The 18,857-nt window shown below is 37.9% G+C and overlaps 1 protein-coding gene across 2 annotated transcripts in view; it reads left to right on the top strand.

The window, feature by feature from the left end:
- PRORP (protein only RNase P catalytic subunit) overlaps nt 1-18,857 on the top strand; it is a 39,157-nt gene that overhangs the window by 482 nt on the left and 19,818 nt on the right. For both annotated transcript variants that reach the window (XM_057365540.1, XM_057365623.1), the window contains exons 2-5: nt 104-1,469; nt 2,522-2,569; nt 3,886-4,018; nt 16,445-16,552. In XM_057365540.1, the coding sequence (XP_057221523.1) occupies nt 466-1,469; nt 2,522-2,569; nt 3,886-4,018; nt 16,445-16,552 (1,293 nt within the window). In that variant the 5' untranslated portion in view covers nt 104-465. The remainder of the gene's footprint in view (nt 1-103; nt 1,470-2,521; nt 2,570-3,885; nt 4,019-16,444; nt 16,553-18,857) is intronic.

Below are 18,857 nucleotides of genomic sequence, written 5' to 3' on the forward strand. Positions count from 1 at the left end.
TCGTCGAGCTACCTTGAGTTTCGTGTTTGCAAGCATGTAAATGTAAATAGCACAGGAAACCACGGAGCAGGTCATGATGTTGTGGTGTTATTTTTATTTTTAGGAAACCTGACTGAACTTGAACAAAGGCAGGAAGAAAAACCCTGTGCTTTTAACGTAGCTGCACCAGCATTGCCTTTCTGCGTAGAACATAGGCGGTACTCATCATTGCTGTAACCAACAAACAGGAATCATAATATGCAAAACATCTTCTCTAGAAGAAAGATACCCCCACAGTCTAGAAAATTTATTTTTGTGAAAAAAGATTTTACCATAAAGGACTCGCAGAATAAGCATTTTGAAACAGAAGCTTGTACAGTTTGACAGCCGTTCCGTTTTTATTAATAAACGTCCCCATGCAAGCTGTATTTTTCATTTTATAGCTTCATCAGATAGAGTGAAATAATAGTGAGATAATTTCATCTTATGATGGCACTCTTTTCTCAGACTGGTCAGCAGGGTTTTCAGGCTTTGCTGTGGAAATGTCACATGCTCTGGCCTGTTTCAAGATGCCGACAGCTGTTTGCTGCCTCTTTCAGCATCCCCGGTAGGGAAAAAATTAACTATTTCAGTTTTATGACATCTTCCAGCACTGCACTACCAGTGGATCCCAAAGAAACTGATGTCTTACCTACCAAGAAAAGGTCTGAAATTGATCATGAAGAAGAAAAAGAGTGGGATGAGGAGACTGAAGAAGTACCTGAAGGGAAATTCCACTTTTCCTCCTCTATTGGAGCTGCAAAGAAATGGTCAACAAGTCAAGTTCTGTCAAGGCATAGGTTTAGCATTGTACAGCCTCCAGAAAAACCTTTGCAGGCTGAGGAATGGAACAAGCTAAGGGAAGATTACCAGTCACCTGGAAAATTTGAAGAGGTGATGCTGAACAATATGATCAGGTGCAACAGCCCCATTGATGTGGCCAAGTCCTTGCTGACCGACCTGGCGAAGCGTAATGGTGACATTGCATATAATGTGTTGGTCAAATACCTGACGCTGTGTGTCCGGCAGGGCCAGGTTTCAGAAATCCGTGATGTGTACGATATAATGAAAGTCAGATTTAAGGTTTTAGAAAGTGGGGCTTACAGCCTTCTTATCAGGGGACTGAGTAATTCAGATCAGTGGAGAATGGCCTTGACTCTTTTGGAAGAAGTAAAAAAGATTATGATTCCCTCACGAACGTGCTATGAATCTTGTATCAAAGCAGCCAGCCGTCACCAAGAAATGAAACTCGCCTTTGAACTGTACGAGGCAATGTTGGCTAAAGATGTGGTCCCAACCTTGGGTATCCTGCAGTCATTTTTTGACTTCAGCAGGCACATGAAAGATGAGGAGTTACAAAAAAAGCTCTTCGGTATACTCTTATATTTGAGAGAGAACCAAATATACCCTCACAAAACATTTATGCAGAGTATAAAGCTGTGGTTTGAAAGGTAAATAATGTTTCCATAGCAAGGTGTAGTTCATGAGGATGGGATTCACATCCCACAAATCACCTCTGAGACCCACTGACATCTCATTTTCCTTGTTGCTTCTCCATAAGAGACTTGTTATTGTGAAAAGATGAATTTTATTTATGCTCCCAAATTGTTGCGGAGGTTTGAAATTTTTACCGATTTTACCTTTTACATATTAAATATTACTCTTTGGTCCAAAAATAAGGAAATTGTGGTGGGTCATGGCTGTCCAAAATAGTTGACTTCCTCTYTTTCTGGGGTGGTGCGACATGTGTATGGGGTTTTTTTTGTGTAATTTATTGGAGTGTAGAAGTAGTAAGCTAGTTGAAAGCTGAATTCTTTCTTTCTTTAAAGGAAAGAGGCAGCAAATTGAACTTAGGTTAAGTGAAGATTAAATGACTGTGTAGAATACTAGGAGATGAACAATCTTAATTGGAGGCTTTTTGTTTTAGCACATTGTTTAGCATTTCCACACACTTTGTTTCCATGAGTAGTGATTGTCAGACTGTGCAAATTACAGCTAGTTACACTGCACGTGCACAGTGCAGGGGTTCAGCTCAGCCCATTGCATATTTGTCATGAGGTTGTATGTGAGCACATCTGTGKTTTTTTTTTTTAACTGTTGGCTTTGATTTATGTAAGCTACAGAGCCATTTTACAAGTTGGTGATCCTGGTGGAAAATGTGGCAGTGGGAATGCACTACTGTGATTGGGATGGTTTATGAATGTGTAGGGCAGTAACTTAAAAGTTTTCAGTGCACTCTGATTGTTTGTATGGTTCGTAAAATTTGGGGACAGCATAAACTCTGACCGCAGTGGTGATAGTTCTTTGCACATTGTTCTTTGTATATTTCCAGGTGTTACTAAATTAATATGAATCTTTGCATAATTTCTTTGTAGGGTAGATGACTTTTTTGATTTCTAAATGTTGACCAAAATATATTATATATATTAATATTGCATGTAATTCAGATATTGTTAAATAAGAATCTAATGTGTTTTTTTTCTTTTTTTTTTCTACCTATTAGTATACCAGGGGGGAACTGGAGAGGACACCTGACCAACATTAAAGACAGGTAAATGCATTTATTTGTAAGTGAGGTGTTGTCTTGATTATTCTACCTTGAAAAAATCTTGAATGAAAAAATAAAAATATTTTTAAAAGCTTCCTTTATATACAAAAGTATTTTAATCCTTGAGAATATGAACCTTCGTTGAGACAGATGATTTTACAAACTCCAGTTTCCAAGTCATTCTTGTATATTAAACAAGACCTAACCTGCGCATTTGGAAGAGATCTGCACTAAGCAGAGCCAAGATGGAAAGACACAGCAAAAAATAAGAGGTGCCATTTTAGTTTGTATAGTATTTGTCTTCTGTTAAGGATTTAAAAACTTCCTTTTTTGTTGGCTTTATGAGACTGTTGTTTAACATGATATATAGCAGAGCAGCTGTGGTGCGTAAAGTGTTATGTTCTTGAAAACTGATACTATTTGCACACTGCAATTATTTGTACAGATGGAAGGTTTCTCCTTTCCTATCTGATTTTTAATGAAGACAGAACGATTCTTAGGTTTTCACAGGCATAACTTGGGTATGTATTTCTATTATAGTGCTGTTTTCTTAATGTTTGTAAACTGCTATTTTAAATGTTATTTTGTTTGAAACCTTGTTCCGTGCTTTCGTAGCAATTTGGCATCTATAAATGTATTAATTACAAGAACATCTCAAGGGACTATGGGGTTTTTAGGGGGTATATAAAAATACCCTATGTTGTATATCCTGCAGTAAAAGCACATGTAGGGCCCGCATTTCTACATTTTGAAGCCTTTGAAAGAACAGCGTAACTTGGTGTTTCACATATAAGAGTTGCTTGCTTTAAGATGGATTATTATAGATGGATGTGTGTGGTACTCTACTCTGTTATGATAATTCATCATAGTTTAGACAACCTTTTTCAGCCTTTAAGAGTTTTAAAATTCTAAAGTCAATTGTCTTGACCAAGAGCTAAGTCTGTTTTTTATCTTACTGTCTTTAGCAATAAAGAAACAAGTAGTGATTAGTCATCAGCAGATAGCAAAGTAAAGCTGCTTTCTGTTTGGATGCAGTCAGCCAAATATTAGAAAATCCCTTGTGTCATTGGGCATCATACAGATGTGTCAGTGTGACTTAGAATTCCTGAGGGCTTTCAGAGCAAAGAGTATTTCTGTCTTAGTCACATTCCACATTGCAGAAAGAGTACAACTGATTTTCTGATGACTGTACCATGTTAAGGTTCTTGTAAAGAATTGTGCTCCTATACAGACACTTGTTAAGTTAGTAAGATTTAAAGAATTTAAAGAATTTCTTATCTCAAAGCCTTTTTTATTTTCTTGTTTCACTATTACTGCAGTGGACGATGCCCAGTTTGTAACCATCAGCTGGAGGATAGTAACCTCACTGAAGAGGAGTATAGTAATCTCAGCAAGAGAATAATAAAGGACGTGATACATGGAACAGACACTTTTAGAAAGACAAGTCCACAGGTAGGTCTTGCACACTGTCAGGTTCATTGGCTGGAAGGGTAATGTACAAATAATGTTCAGGCACTTCAGAAACACCACAATTTTTTTTCTTTGCCTTAAACATTGATAGGCTGTTAAATAGGCCAGAAGTATCCTATATGTCTTTTTCAGTTGTGTTTATAATTTGGGTCTAAATCTTAACATCTTTAATATTTTCTTTGGTCTTTTATTTTCAGCCAACTGTTAATGGATGCTGAAATAATTAAAATGCGGGGATTTTTTACATTAAAAAATGAAAATATTTTAATCCTCCAAAAGCTAAATTTTAAATACGGAATAAAACCTAGTAACTAGAACAAAATAAGATATCTAGTATTTTGAGCTTGCAAAAAAGTAAAAGAACCAGTTAGATTTTCATTCTATCACCTTTCACAACCCACCAAACAATCAACTACTCCTCAATTTTAAAGATACACTTTCATATTTTTAATTACAGTATACATTASGAGTCTCAAGCTTTTCAAAGTCGTGGTAAACATACGATTAGGTGCAATTTCCAGACACTATTGCATTTCTATGACTTCAGTAATGCCTTTGACACTGTCTCCCATAGCATTCTCCTGGAAGAGCTTGTAGCACATGGCTTGGACCTTGGGGAGGTTGAAGTTGGACATGAGGAAGAATTTATTGACTGAAAAGGTGGTTAAACATGTGTTTGCCCAGGGAGAAGGCAGAGTCACTATTCCTGGAGGTGTTTAAGAAACGACTGGATGGGGCAGTTAGTGCTATGGTCTAGTTGGCAAGATGGTGATCAGTCACAGGCTGGACTCGATGATTTTGGAGGTTTATCCAACCCTAATGATTCTATGACTCTACTTCTGACACTTCCTGTGTGGGGATAAAAGATTTCGTGGTAGTGATACAGAACAAAGCTGAGCCCCACTAGATGGAGCCCATGCCACATCTCAAGTCGAGTTTGCTTTATCTTTGGGTATTCACTGGGGGCTTGCTGCAGCTGGCACCTTGGTTCTTCACCAGCTTTGAAAATATGGATGAGGACAACAGGTTTAATTATTCAGGCTTTCTGCAGGCACAGATATTAAGCATATTAGTCAGTTAAAGAAACTTGAAACAGTTAGTCTTGGGGTGTCTGTAATACATGCAGCCTATTGTGCAGACATCTAATTTTCACACGTATTTTATTTTCAGTGCAAGACTTTTAATCTGATCTAGCTGTGGATTGTACAGGAGAATAAAATTATCCTTAAAAATTTAGCAGTAATTTTAAGTATTTAATAGGTGCTGGTGTTCTATACTATATAAAATAAACAAAAGACTGCTTTATTGAATGCTCTATGGCTTGAAAATTTCAAATGTGTCTATACAGGGCTGGTTTGGCAGTACCTGTTGAAGACAGGGAGATTTAGGAAGGGAGTTGTGGGTAACAGGATCTTCACACACAATCTGAACAGTAGTAGAATTTATGCTCCCCCTGTGTGAGAACATAATTGATTAAATGAAAATAATCTAACAAAATAAAGGCTCAATAAGCTATATTAAATCTTGATGTAGGTAGATTCTGTTAGTCTGTGTGATAGCTGAAATACCATCATTTATCATTCTGGGGCCACCCACCTTCTAGTTTCAAGTTGCTCTTGTTCCAGTTCTGTATCAGCAGGCAGTCCCTGGAACACTGAATGGAGATGAACTTGGTGTGTTTACTGTTGTTTGTACAGCTTAAGGTTTATTTCCTCAGTGAATTTTGAGCATGAATGTGGGGGTAGTGGCAAAACAGTGTTATGATGTATCTCATGATTTCAGGTGTTTCCAGAAATAAATTTGGGACTTTCTAGTTGCCTTTATGCTGTGAAAGCAGACATATGGTGATGAAAATATGCTGCCCATTTTAGGTATGTGAGACTGGGTTGACTTCTTCTGAAGCCAGGGGCTTCCAGAGGGGAAGCTAGGTGATGAGGCAGAAATAAGGATGTGAGCAAATATATCTGAGAAGGTGGGGGGGTTTCATTTTCCAGTCAGTCACTTTTTTTGTAGTAGCCATAATTCAAATTGGAAACTTGTGCTTTTTATTCCTTCTTTTCTGTTAACTAGCTTTCTTTAGTGCATCTGTGTTTCTTGCTATGAAATGATTAATTTGGGAAACAGTCTGAGTTATTTTGAGCTCTAAACATTTTTTTTTGTCCAAAAATGTTTGAAATTGAATATGTAATGCATTTGGAATCTCTTTTTTTCTTCACTTTTGTCTTACTTGTGCAACAGCACCATTGCTTTATTTTACTTGATTTCCACCACTTAAGAATAAATATGATCAGAGTAGAAAATTAGGAGCAAAGGCTTGGTTTGTTGATGATCCCCCCAAAATAGTCTATTGGGCTGTGATTAAAAAAAAAAATTTTTTTTGTAATTAGTTATAGGAAAGAAAATCAGCATAGCTTCGTACATCAGAGTGGTAGTGAACACTTTACAAATATGTTGAGAGGATGGCTTTCATGAACTATAAAACTGATTATCTGAGATAAGGAAATGTTACATGTTAAAAATAGGCATCAGTTCAGATCCTTATGCATGGCTACTGAAAGGTTTGTTAGGGTGTCATGATGATCTAATACAATGAGCAGTAACATTGCAGGTTGCCATAGAAAGAAAACTGTTACAATAAGACTGTCACCTTTCATACCAAATTTTTACCTGATATTTTCAGTCAGATGCTTGTTTACTCTGGCTGCATTTAATTGGGAGCTATGCCATTGAGCCTGAGAGGATATAATTGGTATGCTGAGAGGCAAAATCAACTTTTGCTGTGATGACTTTCATGTCACAGCTGCTCCTGGGTGTTTATGCAAATGCTGTAATTTCATTCCCTTTGTGGCTCCTATGTTCCTCTGATAAGCCTGAAAGGACTGTTGTGAAGTGGGAAGGAAGCACATGGGAGGTGTGTATGTGCTATCAAGAAGGCAGGAAGAGATGGGTGTGTGAGCAAGTGAATCCCCACACTAGATCTGAGCAGGGATTTTACGTAGTCTTCTAGAGCACAAGGGACTGGAGGACAGAGTGTTCTTTTTGCAGCTGAATAAGGAGATGCTATTTCCAAGGAGCCGTGAAGATAAAATTCTAACTCTTACCTTTTAGATTGATAGGTTTGGAACTTCTTTTCTGTAATGCTTTGGTTCTTCTTCCTACTCCATGATTTTCCCCAAAGACCTGAGTAACCCAAAGGGGGCTTTGAGTATATGTCAGTCCTGTTCGGAATGGAGTAATTTATTACTTCCAAAACCTCTGTGTACTGCAGCATCTAAGAAGCCTCTGTCTGACACAATTTGCTCTAACCCCATCTGGTAGTGCCTTCACTCCCAACTTCCAGTGTGATCTTCTCATTCTTCTACCTGCTTTGTTGACCCTGAACTTGCTCAGTCTTGTAAGTCTAATAAGAACAGAGTAGACACAGGTAATGGTTTATGGCAGGTGTTGCAATATTAGAGTGCTCAGTCAGAGCACTGCAGCTCAAGCTGCAGCCTTTATCCTGCTTACTTTCTGTCCTCCGTTTCATTCAGGGTGGATGTCACACTCTTCTTGTTGTATGATCTGCTGAGTGGAGGTAAAGGGAAGAGAAGAAGGGAGTCTGAATGGGAAATGGGTGGTGAGAGACAAAGACACCTAGATTTTTTTCTAGGTTCTCTTGCATCTTCCCCTACTCCAGAGGCTCTTGAAAATGGAAGCAAACAGAAGCACAAAGACTCTTGGCAGAAAGATAGAAGACTTACCTGCTTCCTTAGCATCAAGAAATAGGTCTAGATGAAAACCTTATAAACTGAGCCCACACTTTTTTTACTCAATTACCCTGGTGTTTGAGAATCTTCCTTGGAGTGGATCAGATCTTTTGGGGTGGTTCACAGTCCTCCTCATGATTCGTAGAGCAAGGAATGACTTGGGATTTTGTTCAGGTCTTTAGGCTACCCTACAACATAAGAATGTTTCTTTCTTCCAGTACACTGTCTGAACCCATTTTTTTTGTCCTCCACAGTCTTTTTATGCTACTTATTGTGGCACCTTTCTGTTTGGAAATTATCCTGACAGGAAACATATTCCAGTTAGTTCTAGGCTGAGGAGCTGGCAAAGGCATTCTCCTGATGCTACATAGACCCATTTGGAATTGTCTAATATAGGTCTTAATTATAATTGATGATTTTTAGAATAGTTTAACAAATTATAATAATTTCATGTTGTGTAGCCAATGCCTTATCTCTTAGAATTTGATTCGATTTGTTTAAGAAAATCAAAAGTTTAAGCAATGTTTTCATTACACTATGATGGTCATTTAAATTGATACAGTTCCTCCAGAAATCTGTAAAAATAAAGTGCACTTTCTTCCTATATTGTGCCATGTTTCATCTTTCTGATGCTAAATTTAATTTGGTTTTGTATTTGTCATTTGTTTGGCTTCTTCTGTGCCATCCCCTTTCCTAAAGATCTGTGAAATATTTCGTATATATAAAATATATACGAAAGTACAGAACTTTGAAAGAAAATGCTGATTTTTTAGCATGACCCTTTGGGTTTTCATTTTTTATTTTCTGCTTTTTTTGTAATGCCATAACTAGTTCAGTGTTTTAGTAGCTTATTATGAAGTTTTCTGGCAGGCTTTTTGAAAATTTAGTTAAGGCCATCTGGTTCTCTTTTTACCTACCTTTTCATTGACACAAGAAAAGAAGTTTTAGAGGTACTCTACCAGATCACAATATTCCAGGGGGTTAGCACAATTTTTAGTGATCTGTTCAGGCATTACAGCGCATAGAGACTGGGTGCATACTTTTTAATTCTCTAGATTGTTTCTAGAATGACTGAAATAGGGAGATTATCATGCCATTTGGTACTGCAGAAAAGCTGCTCTTTGTTTTTCTTTTCTTTTTGCAAGTATTAGTTAGCATGAGCCTTTGGTGGCAGTGTGATCTTCAGACTGGCATAAGCAGCCTTATCGTCCCACCAGCTGTTCCTTCCTGCCCCCTCTGGCCACTCCAAATGTGCCAGGAAACAAATGAGCACAGCCCCATGGGAAGGGCTATGCTTCCTGTGCTAGGACACAAACCTAGATTAAAAAATAATGTTTTGTTTTCTTGTGAATGTTTTTTCAGTTAGTTTGGTTCCTTGTTCAGATTTGCTTCAAACACTTGTACCAACACAACAGAGAAAGCAGCAGGGGGTATAGCAAGCTTTCTGATATTCATGTGGAATTTTTCCACATGTCTGCTGTGGACTGTCTGTAATTAAGTGCTAGTCTGCCTCACTTACATGAAATGCTGATTTTTTTATGAAGTTCCTGAGGGATTGCTTTTATATTATCCTTAAGGTCTGTTCCAACCTAAGTGCTTTTAAGATTCTATGATTCTATTCCACTGTCTTTCTGTAGTGCCTGTTGCATTGCATTTAAGCATTCAAGTCAGTCTTTTCCTCATTTAGCCTGCTGTTAGGTGGTTTGGCCTAAGAGAAAAAGGTTCCAAACCAGTGGTTTTCATTTTGAAAGCACTGTGAAGTTAAAATATTTCTGCCTTTGCAAGGGTTTTAGGTCTGTTTTCAAAGCAAGCTTGGCACAGTCCATTTCTCTATTCTTGTGTACTTACGATGGCAGCCTTGCAAAGATGGGGGAGTTTTTCCATTGAGGACAACGAACTGCTTGTCCCACCTTCCATGTTTAGAGTGCTCAGGAAGGACGTTAAAGAAGGGCACTGCCTGGATTGCTGAGGTCCAGGTTGTGCACTGGCCTCATGAGTGACCCTGTGCTGTGTGAGGTGGCCAGCTGGACCCGTGGTGCGTGGTGCCTGCTGTGGACAGAGCTGTGAACAGGCAGCACAGCCCATGCCCATCACAGCCAGGGTGCCCCAAGCACCTTCCTGTTTGTGACGGGRCCTCTGATGCTGCAGCCATGGGAATTCCTGACTCGGGTTATTTGTAAACTCAGAGATGCGTGGAACAGAGGGCAAACAAATTGTGTGCAGTCCAGAGTACACAGTGATATGGTACACAACACTGAGAAAAGCCTCCCTGTTTAGAAGGGTTTGAAGGGGATTTCCAAGCCGTGAAACTGCAGGGGAAATATTCAAACCCTTCGGCATAGCAACAAATAGATTTAAGAGTGCTCCAACAAGGCTCCTTGAAAAAAAGAACTGGCTGGATTTCAGTTGGACAGCTGAATTCTATTTCTCACACTTAATGTTCATTCCTGTGTTTTTCTTCTGATACCAAGAAACATTGCTGAAAACAAAGCAAACCCATAACACTGTATTTTATGAAACTGCTAAAAACGGATTGTTTTCACTTCTCTAAAAGCTGCTCTTATGATATTGGAATGCATCCTGTTTGATAATAGGGGTAGTTACATTATATTTAAGTGCAGTATAATATTGTGTTGATTAGAATTTGCTCTTTCCTTGCACTTGAGGATATTGTGATTTAACAAGATGAGGGGAAGCACTGCTTCTGTTGTACACAGCTTCAACTATTATGACTTCTTCTGGAAAAAACGTATGTTGAATATTGTAGCTTTGCATTTTTAAATTTAGCTAGTGTCTATCCAACATTCCTAAAGTGAGCAAATTCTTTATTGATTACAGGAGGTGACAAAGGGCTTTTTCTGCACTGATTTGAATAGATTTTAGTAGGATTTTTTAAATTTTTATTTTTGAACTTCGTGCATTGGCAGGTACAGAATAGTCTTTCTTCTATTTATAAATGCTCTATGAATTTGCTCATGTGTCTCCTTTATGTGTTAGATTACTTTACATTTTGGCATTTAGGTAGTAGACTTTTTGGCTGGTTCAAGAATTTGGYGAGTGCTGTGATTTTTATTTCTAGTTGCCAACACATTTCTTTTTTAGACTTGAGGAAAAAAAAAAAAGTTTAAGTGATTTAACTTGTCATAACTTATAGACATTACAATTATTTCAAAATACTCATTTTGATTGCTCTCATTGCTCTTATGAAAGGACATACTTGTTTAGCTATATTTTCTTTGTTTCAAAATATTTATTTCTATTATTAGGTTTAACATAGTATATGTAAATACTAATAACAAATTAATTCCCATAGTTTTGTTGTGCTTTTGAAACTTGTACTCTGTATGTGAACTGGTATGGGAAGAGAAACATGTATTTCTGTTTTTAGATAGATTTACAGAAGCTGAAATAATATTGTCTTACCAAAAAGTGCTATTCTCATATTTATTATTACTGCTATTTCAAATATTTTTGGCTGTGTAAACCAGACTTTTGAAGTCTGAGGTCTTCCATACTTAATTAAAAAAAAATAAGTAGCAGAACTAGTCTTTTTTTTCCTGTAGTTTTGTTTTTTTAAAACCAACTTCTCTTGCTGTAATATTCCAGGCTGAGTGTTGCATTTAATAAAATGTTGTAGTTTAATAATTTAGTCAGTTAGCATAGTCAGGGCTACCTATGGGAAAAGGTGATCCCAGTAATCTCACCTGGTACCAATCTCATTCCATGTCCTGGCTGCATTCCATGTCCTTTCATGCCAGGACAATCATCTGTGTTGTAATGTCAACAGGGAAACTGGTGCAGATTAAATACTTTTTATGGGCTTGAGTCTTTCTCCATATGTTAACAATGTGTGTGCATAGGTAGGTGAAGGAACAAAGCCAGGAATGAATGGCTGGAGGAGGGGAGAAGGTAGAAACACCTCTTTCTGGGGGAGCAGCRGTACCAATATAAAATGAGGGTGAAATAGTGGATGAGCCATCCAGCTGGTTTGGAATACAAAAAAAATGTGACTCTTTATGCTTTTGCCGAGATATGAATGGACTTGAGCCACCCACACCCTAGTGATTAAACAATAAATTATTTTAAACCTCTTCAGTTGTTTACATCAATATTAATTCCATCTTGGGTTTGTTACAGCTGGCTTTTGCTTTCAAATTGATTTAGTCAGTGTGTATCCATTTGCAAAGAATTTTTTTTAATAAAAGGTGCAGTGAATCATTTTTAAAGATTGCATAGTTGGCATTCCCCTATTTTCCCAGTAAGGCAATGCATGAAAGCAGGTGGATTTTTTAAAATTCCCTTTTCTTTAGTTCGTGGTGTGAAACAGGATATCAACGTGAGGGCTGTGCTCTGTGTGTGGGGGGAAGTCCTGCAGTGAGGTAACAGCCCCACTCAATTTACAGTACTTCTCCACAGAACCCAAGCCTTAAGAGTCATGTCAATTAGCAATGCAAAATGTATTTTTAGTTAAGTTCCTTCAGTTTGAGTCATGTTTTCAAGGCTGGGAAAATGGACATTTCCTTAGAAACTTTGTGAAATGTACTCTGTCAGAACAAATTAGAAATCAGTGTAAGGTTTGCTGTGTTTGTGTTGGTGCTCTTAGCTGGAGAGARAGGGAGGGAGAGATAGAGAGAGATCTGTTTTGCTACTTGTTGGTTTATTGTAGGGAGTCATCAGAAGTGCCCTTTGTCTTGTTGAGCAGATGTTTCCATGTAAATTCTCCTGTGGCATACAAAGGTGGGTGTGTAGATCACATGTTGCAGTCTCCATTTGGAAGGGAAAGCTTTTGTGAATAGCTTGGGTTTTTTCGTCTAAACCAACCTGAGTCTTGGGGATGGTCATATACAGGGCCAAGAGTTGGTCTCAATGATCCTTTGTGGATCCCTTCCAACTAAGCTTATTCTGTGATTCTGTAACCTTCAAGTCATCATTGTACTGCATTGATGGCCATCATGTCTGGGTTCTCTTGATTAGTTGTACCCTAACTGCAGCTGTGCTCTACTTCATTTACTGCTTAGAAATAAAGCCTTCAATTTCTTCTAACAGCTAGTGGGGGAGATATCTTTAGGGAATTGTGGTTGGATCATCTGTTTACTAGTGTGGCTGGAGTAATATCTGCATAAAATCCAGACAAATCTTTAAAAGATCAGCATCATTTGAATTGTACACTTTCTTTGTAGCTGGGTTGGTCTTGGTTGGACATCAAGTACCCACTAAGCTGCCCTGTCACTCCTCTCAATAGGACAAGGACGGTAGGGGAAGAAAATGAGATGGAAARAAACATTGTGAATCAGGATAAAGACAGCTTATTAAAGGAAAAGCGAAGGCTGCATGCAGRARMAAAAAAAAAAAAAAAAAAGAAAAGAAATATTTATTGTCTACTTTCCATTGGCAGGTGACAGCCAGCCAGTCACTGGGAAGCAGAGCATCAGTATGCATAGCAGTTGCTCCAGAAAACAGAGGTCATGATAAGGAATGCCCTTATCATGACCTTGCCCCCGTTTTTCTCTTAGATGTTGTTCTGAGGAGGTGTCATATGGATGGGCTATCCCTTTGGTCAGATGTCTTGGTTATGTCCCCTCCAAAGATTTTGCCAACTGCCAGCCAGTGGTGAGGGGGAATGTTGGAGACACATCCCAGTGCTGTGGGAGCACTGCTCAACAGTAGCTAAAACACTGCTGTGTTATCAACACCTTTCTAGCTACTGTGCAAAACACAGTAAGGGCTGCTGTGGGGAACGTTAACTCCATCTCAGCCAGAACCCACTACACTCCTACAGTGTAAGTTTGTGTTATATCTGGATGAGGTAGCCTGCTGCTTATTTCCAGGCTTTGCCTTTTTCCTTCCCTATGTCCAGAGAGGATGAGAAACAGGGGATCTCAAAAACTGTCTCCCAGGGGAGGAGGCATGAATCTACTTATTTATTCTTAATGGTTTCTTTTCTGGAAAAGGAAAGAAGCACTGTCATGTGTTGCTGGGGAAATAGAGGAGAAAATGAACTGACCTTTGGGATTTTTAGTCTGTCTGAGGCTTTTCGTTGGAGTCTTCTGTATTTGGTGACATGAATTAAATTTGGCCATTTGTCTTCTGCATTTGCTATTAACTCATCTCCCTGCATGGGTAAGTCTCCTTGCCACCAGCAAACTTCTCTCCCTGTTTTGCACGGTTTACATATAGATATTTTACTTATAGAGCAAAACAGTTGAGTTCATCTGGGAGGCTGTCAGGGCATACTGTCTGACAGGCATTTGTTGAAAATATTAGGAGAAAAGGACAGGAGGAAATGATGGGGAAAAGTGCAGTGGCCAAAGGAATGACACTGAAAATGTTGCAGTATCTCCCCAGCTCCAGAAGTAAATCCCAGACAGACAGGAGATGGCATTCTGAGAAGTGCTGAGCCTATCCTGATGCCTCTCCTTGGGACCCTTCAGGCAGCCCTGTGCCATCTGCCCTTCTGGGAGAGAAGAGGAATCCAAGGAGAGTGGGCMGAGGAGATTGCAGACCCACTGAGCCCCTCCGTTGCTTCCCTGACTCATGCTGTAATATTCCCTGAACAAAAGAGTCTTCTCTGCTTATCAGGGAAAAACACCCTTTCAGGAACTGCTCTGTAACTATTGCCACTTRAAATAAAATACCACTTTAYAAATTCTCTGCAAAGTGCTTGTTGTGTATTAAACTAGGCCCAACAGACAAGATTACTTTACAGTTTGCTTCTTAAAAATGTCTGCTTGACTGTAACTATGTTACTTTGAATAATAGTGCCATTTGTTAGCATTGAGAAAATAACACTGTTGGAGTGTTTACCACGTGTTTCATCTGCTTCCACTTTCTTTTGTCTATTCTGTTTTCACTCATCTTTATCTCAGAGATTTGCTATCTTACCTTCATTTGGACTGCATGTGTTTTGCTTCTTTTCATCTCTCCCACATTTCAAACAGACATTCAGTGTTGCAGTAATGACTTGCCTGATTTTGAACTGTGGGGAAGTCCCTGGACAGTGTAAGCCAAGAAGTCAGGAATCCATGTTGTTTGGTTTTGTACTTGTTTTTACCTGCCATCTCTGCTGCTGCCTTTCCTAGTGACTTTTTCTGTCTTGGTGTCCCTGTCAGGTGGCAATGAGAATTTTCATTCATCCATAGAAAATATGTTGAGATTGGGGCAGGGGGTGGGGAAAATGCTTCACAAGGGTCAACAATTTATTTTTGTTTTCGGTGATGATTTCCTTGGCCATCTTTTTGTACTTTTTCAATAGTAACATTTCTTTGAGCCATGGAGAAATGAAAGATCACATAAATGCTTATTAATTCCTAGGGTGCTAGGCTGAGCACTGTATTATGTGTGTTCTTATCACTGTGCTTTTGACTGGTATACCTCTGTTCACCTGGAAATTATTCCTGGAATTTTAACAGCTAAGTGAGGCATCTTATGTCTCTTGGTTTGTGCTCTTAATATAAGTAACCCTTTTCCTAGTATAATTTGTCATAAACATTCCAATTAAATTTGAAGTTGGTGATTATTTGTTACTGCCTGACAGCATTTTATTTCCTGGAAAAATAAATTCTTTCTTTCATTTCTTTCTCCAAGGAAGAATTGTATATGCTGTACATGTTTTTGGGTGCTGAGGCAATGCTTTTCATTTAGACAAATGTTGCCATATTGCTACATGGAAGAAGGGAAGATTAGAACAGTACTTCTTGAATCCTTTGCAGAGGGCATGAAATATTAATTGTTTTGAGTTCCTGTGAAAGTTAATTTATAGCCTGGACAGTGAAAGCTTTGTCAGTGATAAATAAATCTTATTTGATACTAGAAAGATAATTTATGAAACTAGGTCATTGCCCATCAGGATAGTGCAGAGTTCTTGTGCTTATTAACAACAGTCAGAAGTAAAAAGTCGAAATCTTATGCAAGTGTCTGCAAAAACAATACTAAATCTTTCCTCAAAAATCAAGGGAGAAATTCCACAAGATTTTATTATAGCTTAGTAGTCTATTCTTCTCTTATGGACTCTCAAACCTAAGGCTGTTGTGGTTTCCTTCTGATGGAAAAATTGAATAGATGCTGCTGTTCTGCTCAATCACTGCATTACATTTCTGACATATTCGGAATTTCTGAAATTCATTATTTTAGCTTTAAAGCCACATGTTTCTCACAAATGGAGTGCTGTCCTTCTAAATGAATGTGTATTTAAATACTGACTGGCATTCAGAGATTTCATAATTCTTCCAGAGAACCTAAGTAATGATGCTTATTTTACATTTGGATATGATAAAAGCTAGTGGTAGTGAAACTGTCTACTGGTTTGTAAAGTGGCCTTGTTTAGCAGATGCTGTGTGAACACGTATCTTTATGGAAATGTACAGTTCAGATTGTAATTTTGAAAATCTGGATGACTGTAAAGTTTTGGTTTTCAGTTGTAATATATTTTTTGGTTGTAATGGTTTTATTGGATGTATCCAATGTAACACTTAAGGCTTAAGAGATGGGTTGGGGTTTTTTTGTGTGGTTGTTTTAGGAAATTAGCAAGTAATGATGTGAAGTGTAGCCAGCAAARGAAAAGAGAGACATTTGGACTTTTTAAAATAAAAATTGAATGGAATTTCTTTTTGTTAAACTCAACGTGTTATTCCCCTGTGTTTATTTATTTATTTATTTATTTCAGGAATTTGAGGCCTTTCAGACATTTGTGGAAAATCGACTTCCGTTTGATATTGTTATTGATGGACTCAATGTTTCCCACATAAAAGCCAGAAGGATGCAGTGTGAAAATGTAAGTGCTGGTTAAATATTCATTAAGTGTTTTGTGTATACTGATTGTAAAACAGTGAGTGCCTCATTATTAGTTACCCTCTAGAGAAAATGAGCAAATACTTTTGTAGCATGTTACAGTGACTTCAAAGAGTTATCTAGGTTTAAYGAATTAAAAATTATTAGTGGGAAGATGGTTCTTCTTACATATTTGCCTGTAAATATGTATTAGCTGTAAAATGTCATACCCAAATTTCCTCATGCATTCAATGTTTATATTTACAACTAAGGTATCAATAATAACATCATTACACAAACACTGTGTGATGGTGTAAGTTTTCATAGTTACAGAGATTTGGGAGAACAGAGTGAATATGCTGTGTAGAAAATGTAGTCTAATATAGTTATGCTGACAAAAGTTGTCATTAAAATAACCTCTTACTTGGTTCAAACCACATCCTGTACACATTTAAATATTATTTCACWTCCTTTTGCCTTGAGAGTTGAGTCCTGTTTGACAAGGGCTACTCAAACTGGCTTCAGTTCTTTCCACTTGTTGATTTGTAGAAGAAAAAGCCTGCTGTTTTGTCAATACCTATGTTTGAGAATTCTTGATACTCCCTTGTAGCATTTCACTAATAATTTGCATAAGTTTATTTGGGTTTTTTTGTTAATCAAATATTTACTTCAAATTAGGGGTAGCAAAGTAGGTGCTCATATGTATTCCTAAGCCAGAATTTGAATTTTCACACTCTTGAAATTAAAAGGGCTCATTATAAATGAGCTTGGTATAAAAGAAGAAATTTACTTTTAGTAATTACAAGAAATACATTTGTATTGTAAGAATGACTTAAAAGCTATTGTTAAGAAGTAGTATATACWCTGGCTAGGATAGCATAACAGTAGATAAAAGTGAGATTAAATAAACTTGCTAAAATATGTTCAAGAATGGCAGTGTAGTTTCATGAGATACTGTCCCACAAAGAGGGTACTTTACTTACTAAAAAACAGAAAAAAAAACCATAAGCTGTTTGCGTGGGATCGGGGAGGAAGTGTTGATTATCTGAGAAGAATTCCAGGCAGAACGTATTGGCACAATATTTTAAGATCTAGAAAGACAGATCTAAGCTCCCAAAGATGAGGAAGATAAATGAATGTCCTTSCTAAGTGAATGCCTGTCCCACTGTGGGAACTCTAAAAAGGGTTCTGAATGGCTTGTAGAAACTGGAGGCAATGGAGCAAAGAGCCAACCTGCTTTTGACAGGTAATTACTCCTGATTTCTGATGACAAATCTTACTAGGAGGTGTTAGCATGCTGAGCAGCATAAATTGCTTTTGATTTTCTCCGTAGCTTGTTCTGTAATGGAAGCTTGTTGTGATCCACAATGCCAGAGTTCCAGAAGGACTCTGTGGAGGCATCAGCTTTCATTTAGGTTGTTCCATATAGGTCAAATCTCTCTTGAATCTCAACTATTTACTGATTAGGGGGATTTTTGGGAAGACCTGCCTTTCCTTCCTGTGCAACAGAACAGTCACTTGGGCTCACCCCAGCTTACCTCCAGGAGAAGGTTSTCGTAGCTAGAATTTAGTTGTCCTATGAGTTGAGTTATGCTGTTATTTCTACATTTTGTCATGCACAAAAGATACTAATCATTGGAGCTTCTACCAGCCAGTCTTTTGCTGCTCCTGTTTTCTGGATCYTGATTTTGTGAGTCTGGAGTCATTGCGTGAGAGAATGGAGATGCCCATTGCTTCTGCCATAGAGCTGTATCTACTCACTGGCTGAATACTATCTATTTTGGCATGGGAAGTGTGTATTTGCTCTCTAAGCAATAAAATAGCTCCTTCACTTCCTAAAAGGAATAACCTAGACACATGGACTACTGAAGACTTTCTTCTGTATTGATCCTCTCAATTGAGATACTTTTAATTTTTTTTAATGCTGGATGTCTTTATATGCAATTACAGTATTAATTATCGAGTTTATAGTTTTTTCCAAGTGGAAACATTGTTTAAATGTTTAAATGTGAGATCATGCTGGATGCTAGTGGATCCTGTTTTATTTCTTCATCACTCTGAACTTCTGTGTTGCAACATGTCCCAGGAAAGGACTCTGTTCTTATTTTGGATGCTTCTGACAAGAAGAATGTATTCTTGTTTCCTGACTTTTTTTTCAAAACTTCTAAAAACAGAAAGAAACTCACAAAGCAGAGCAATCTTTTCTTCTGTCTCCAAACTCTTTGCAGATGAGGGAAGGGAAGGCCGCAGTAATCTGTTCATGTGTTGCTTTTCTGGTTATGGGTGTTGCTGCCAAGTAGTCCCTTAGC

The sequence above is a fragment of the Malurus melanocephalus genome, unplaced genomic scaffold (genome assembly GCF_030028575.1).
Source record: "Malurus melanocephalus ecotype Western Australia unplaced genomic scaffold, MMel_1.1 scaffold_0, whole genome shotgun sequence".
NCBI lineage: Eukaryota > Metazoa > Chordata > Aves > Passeriformes > Maluridae > Malurus > Malurus melanocephalus.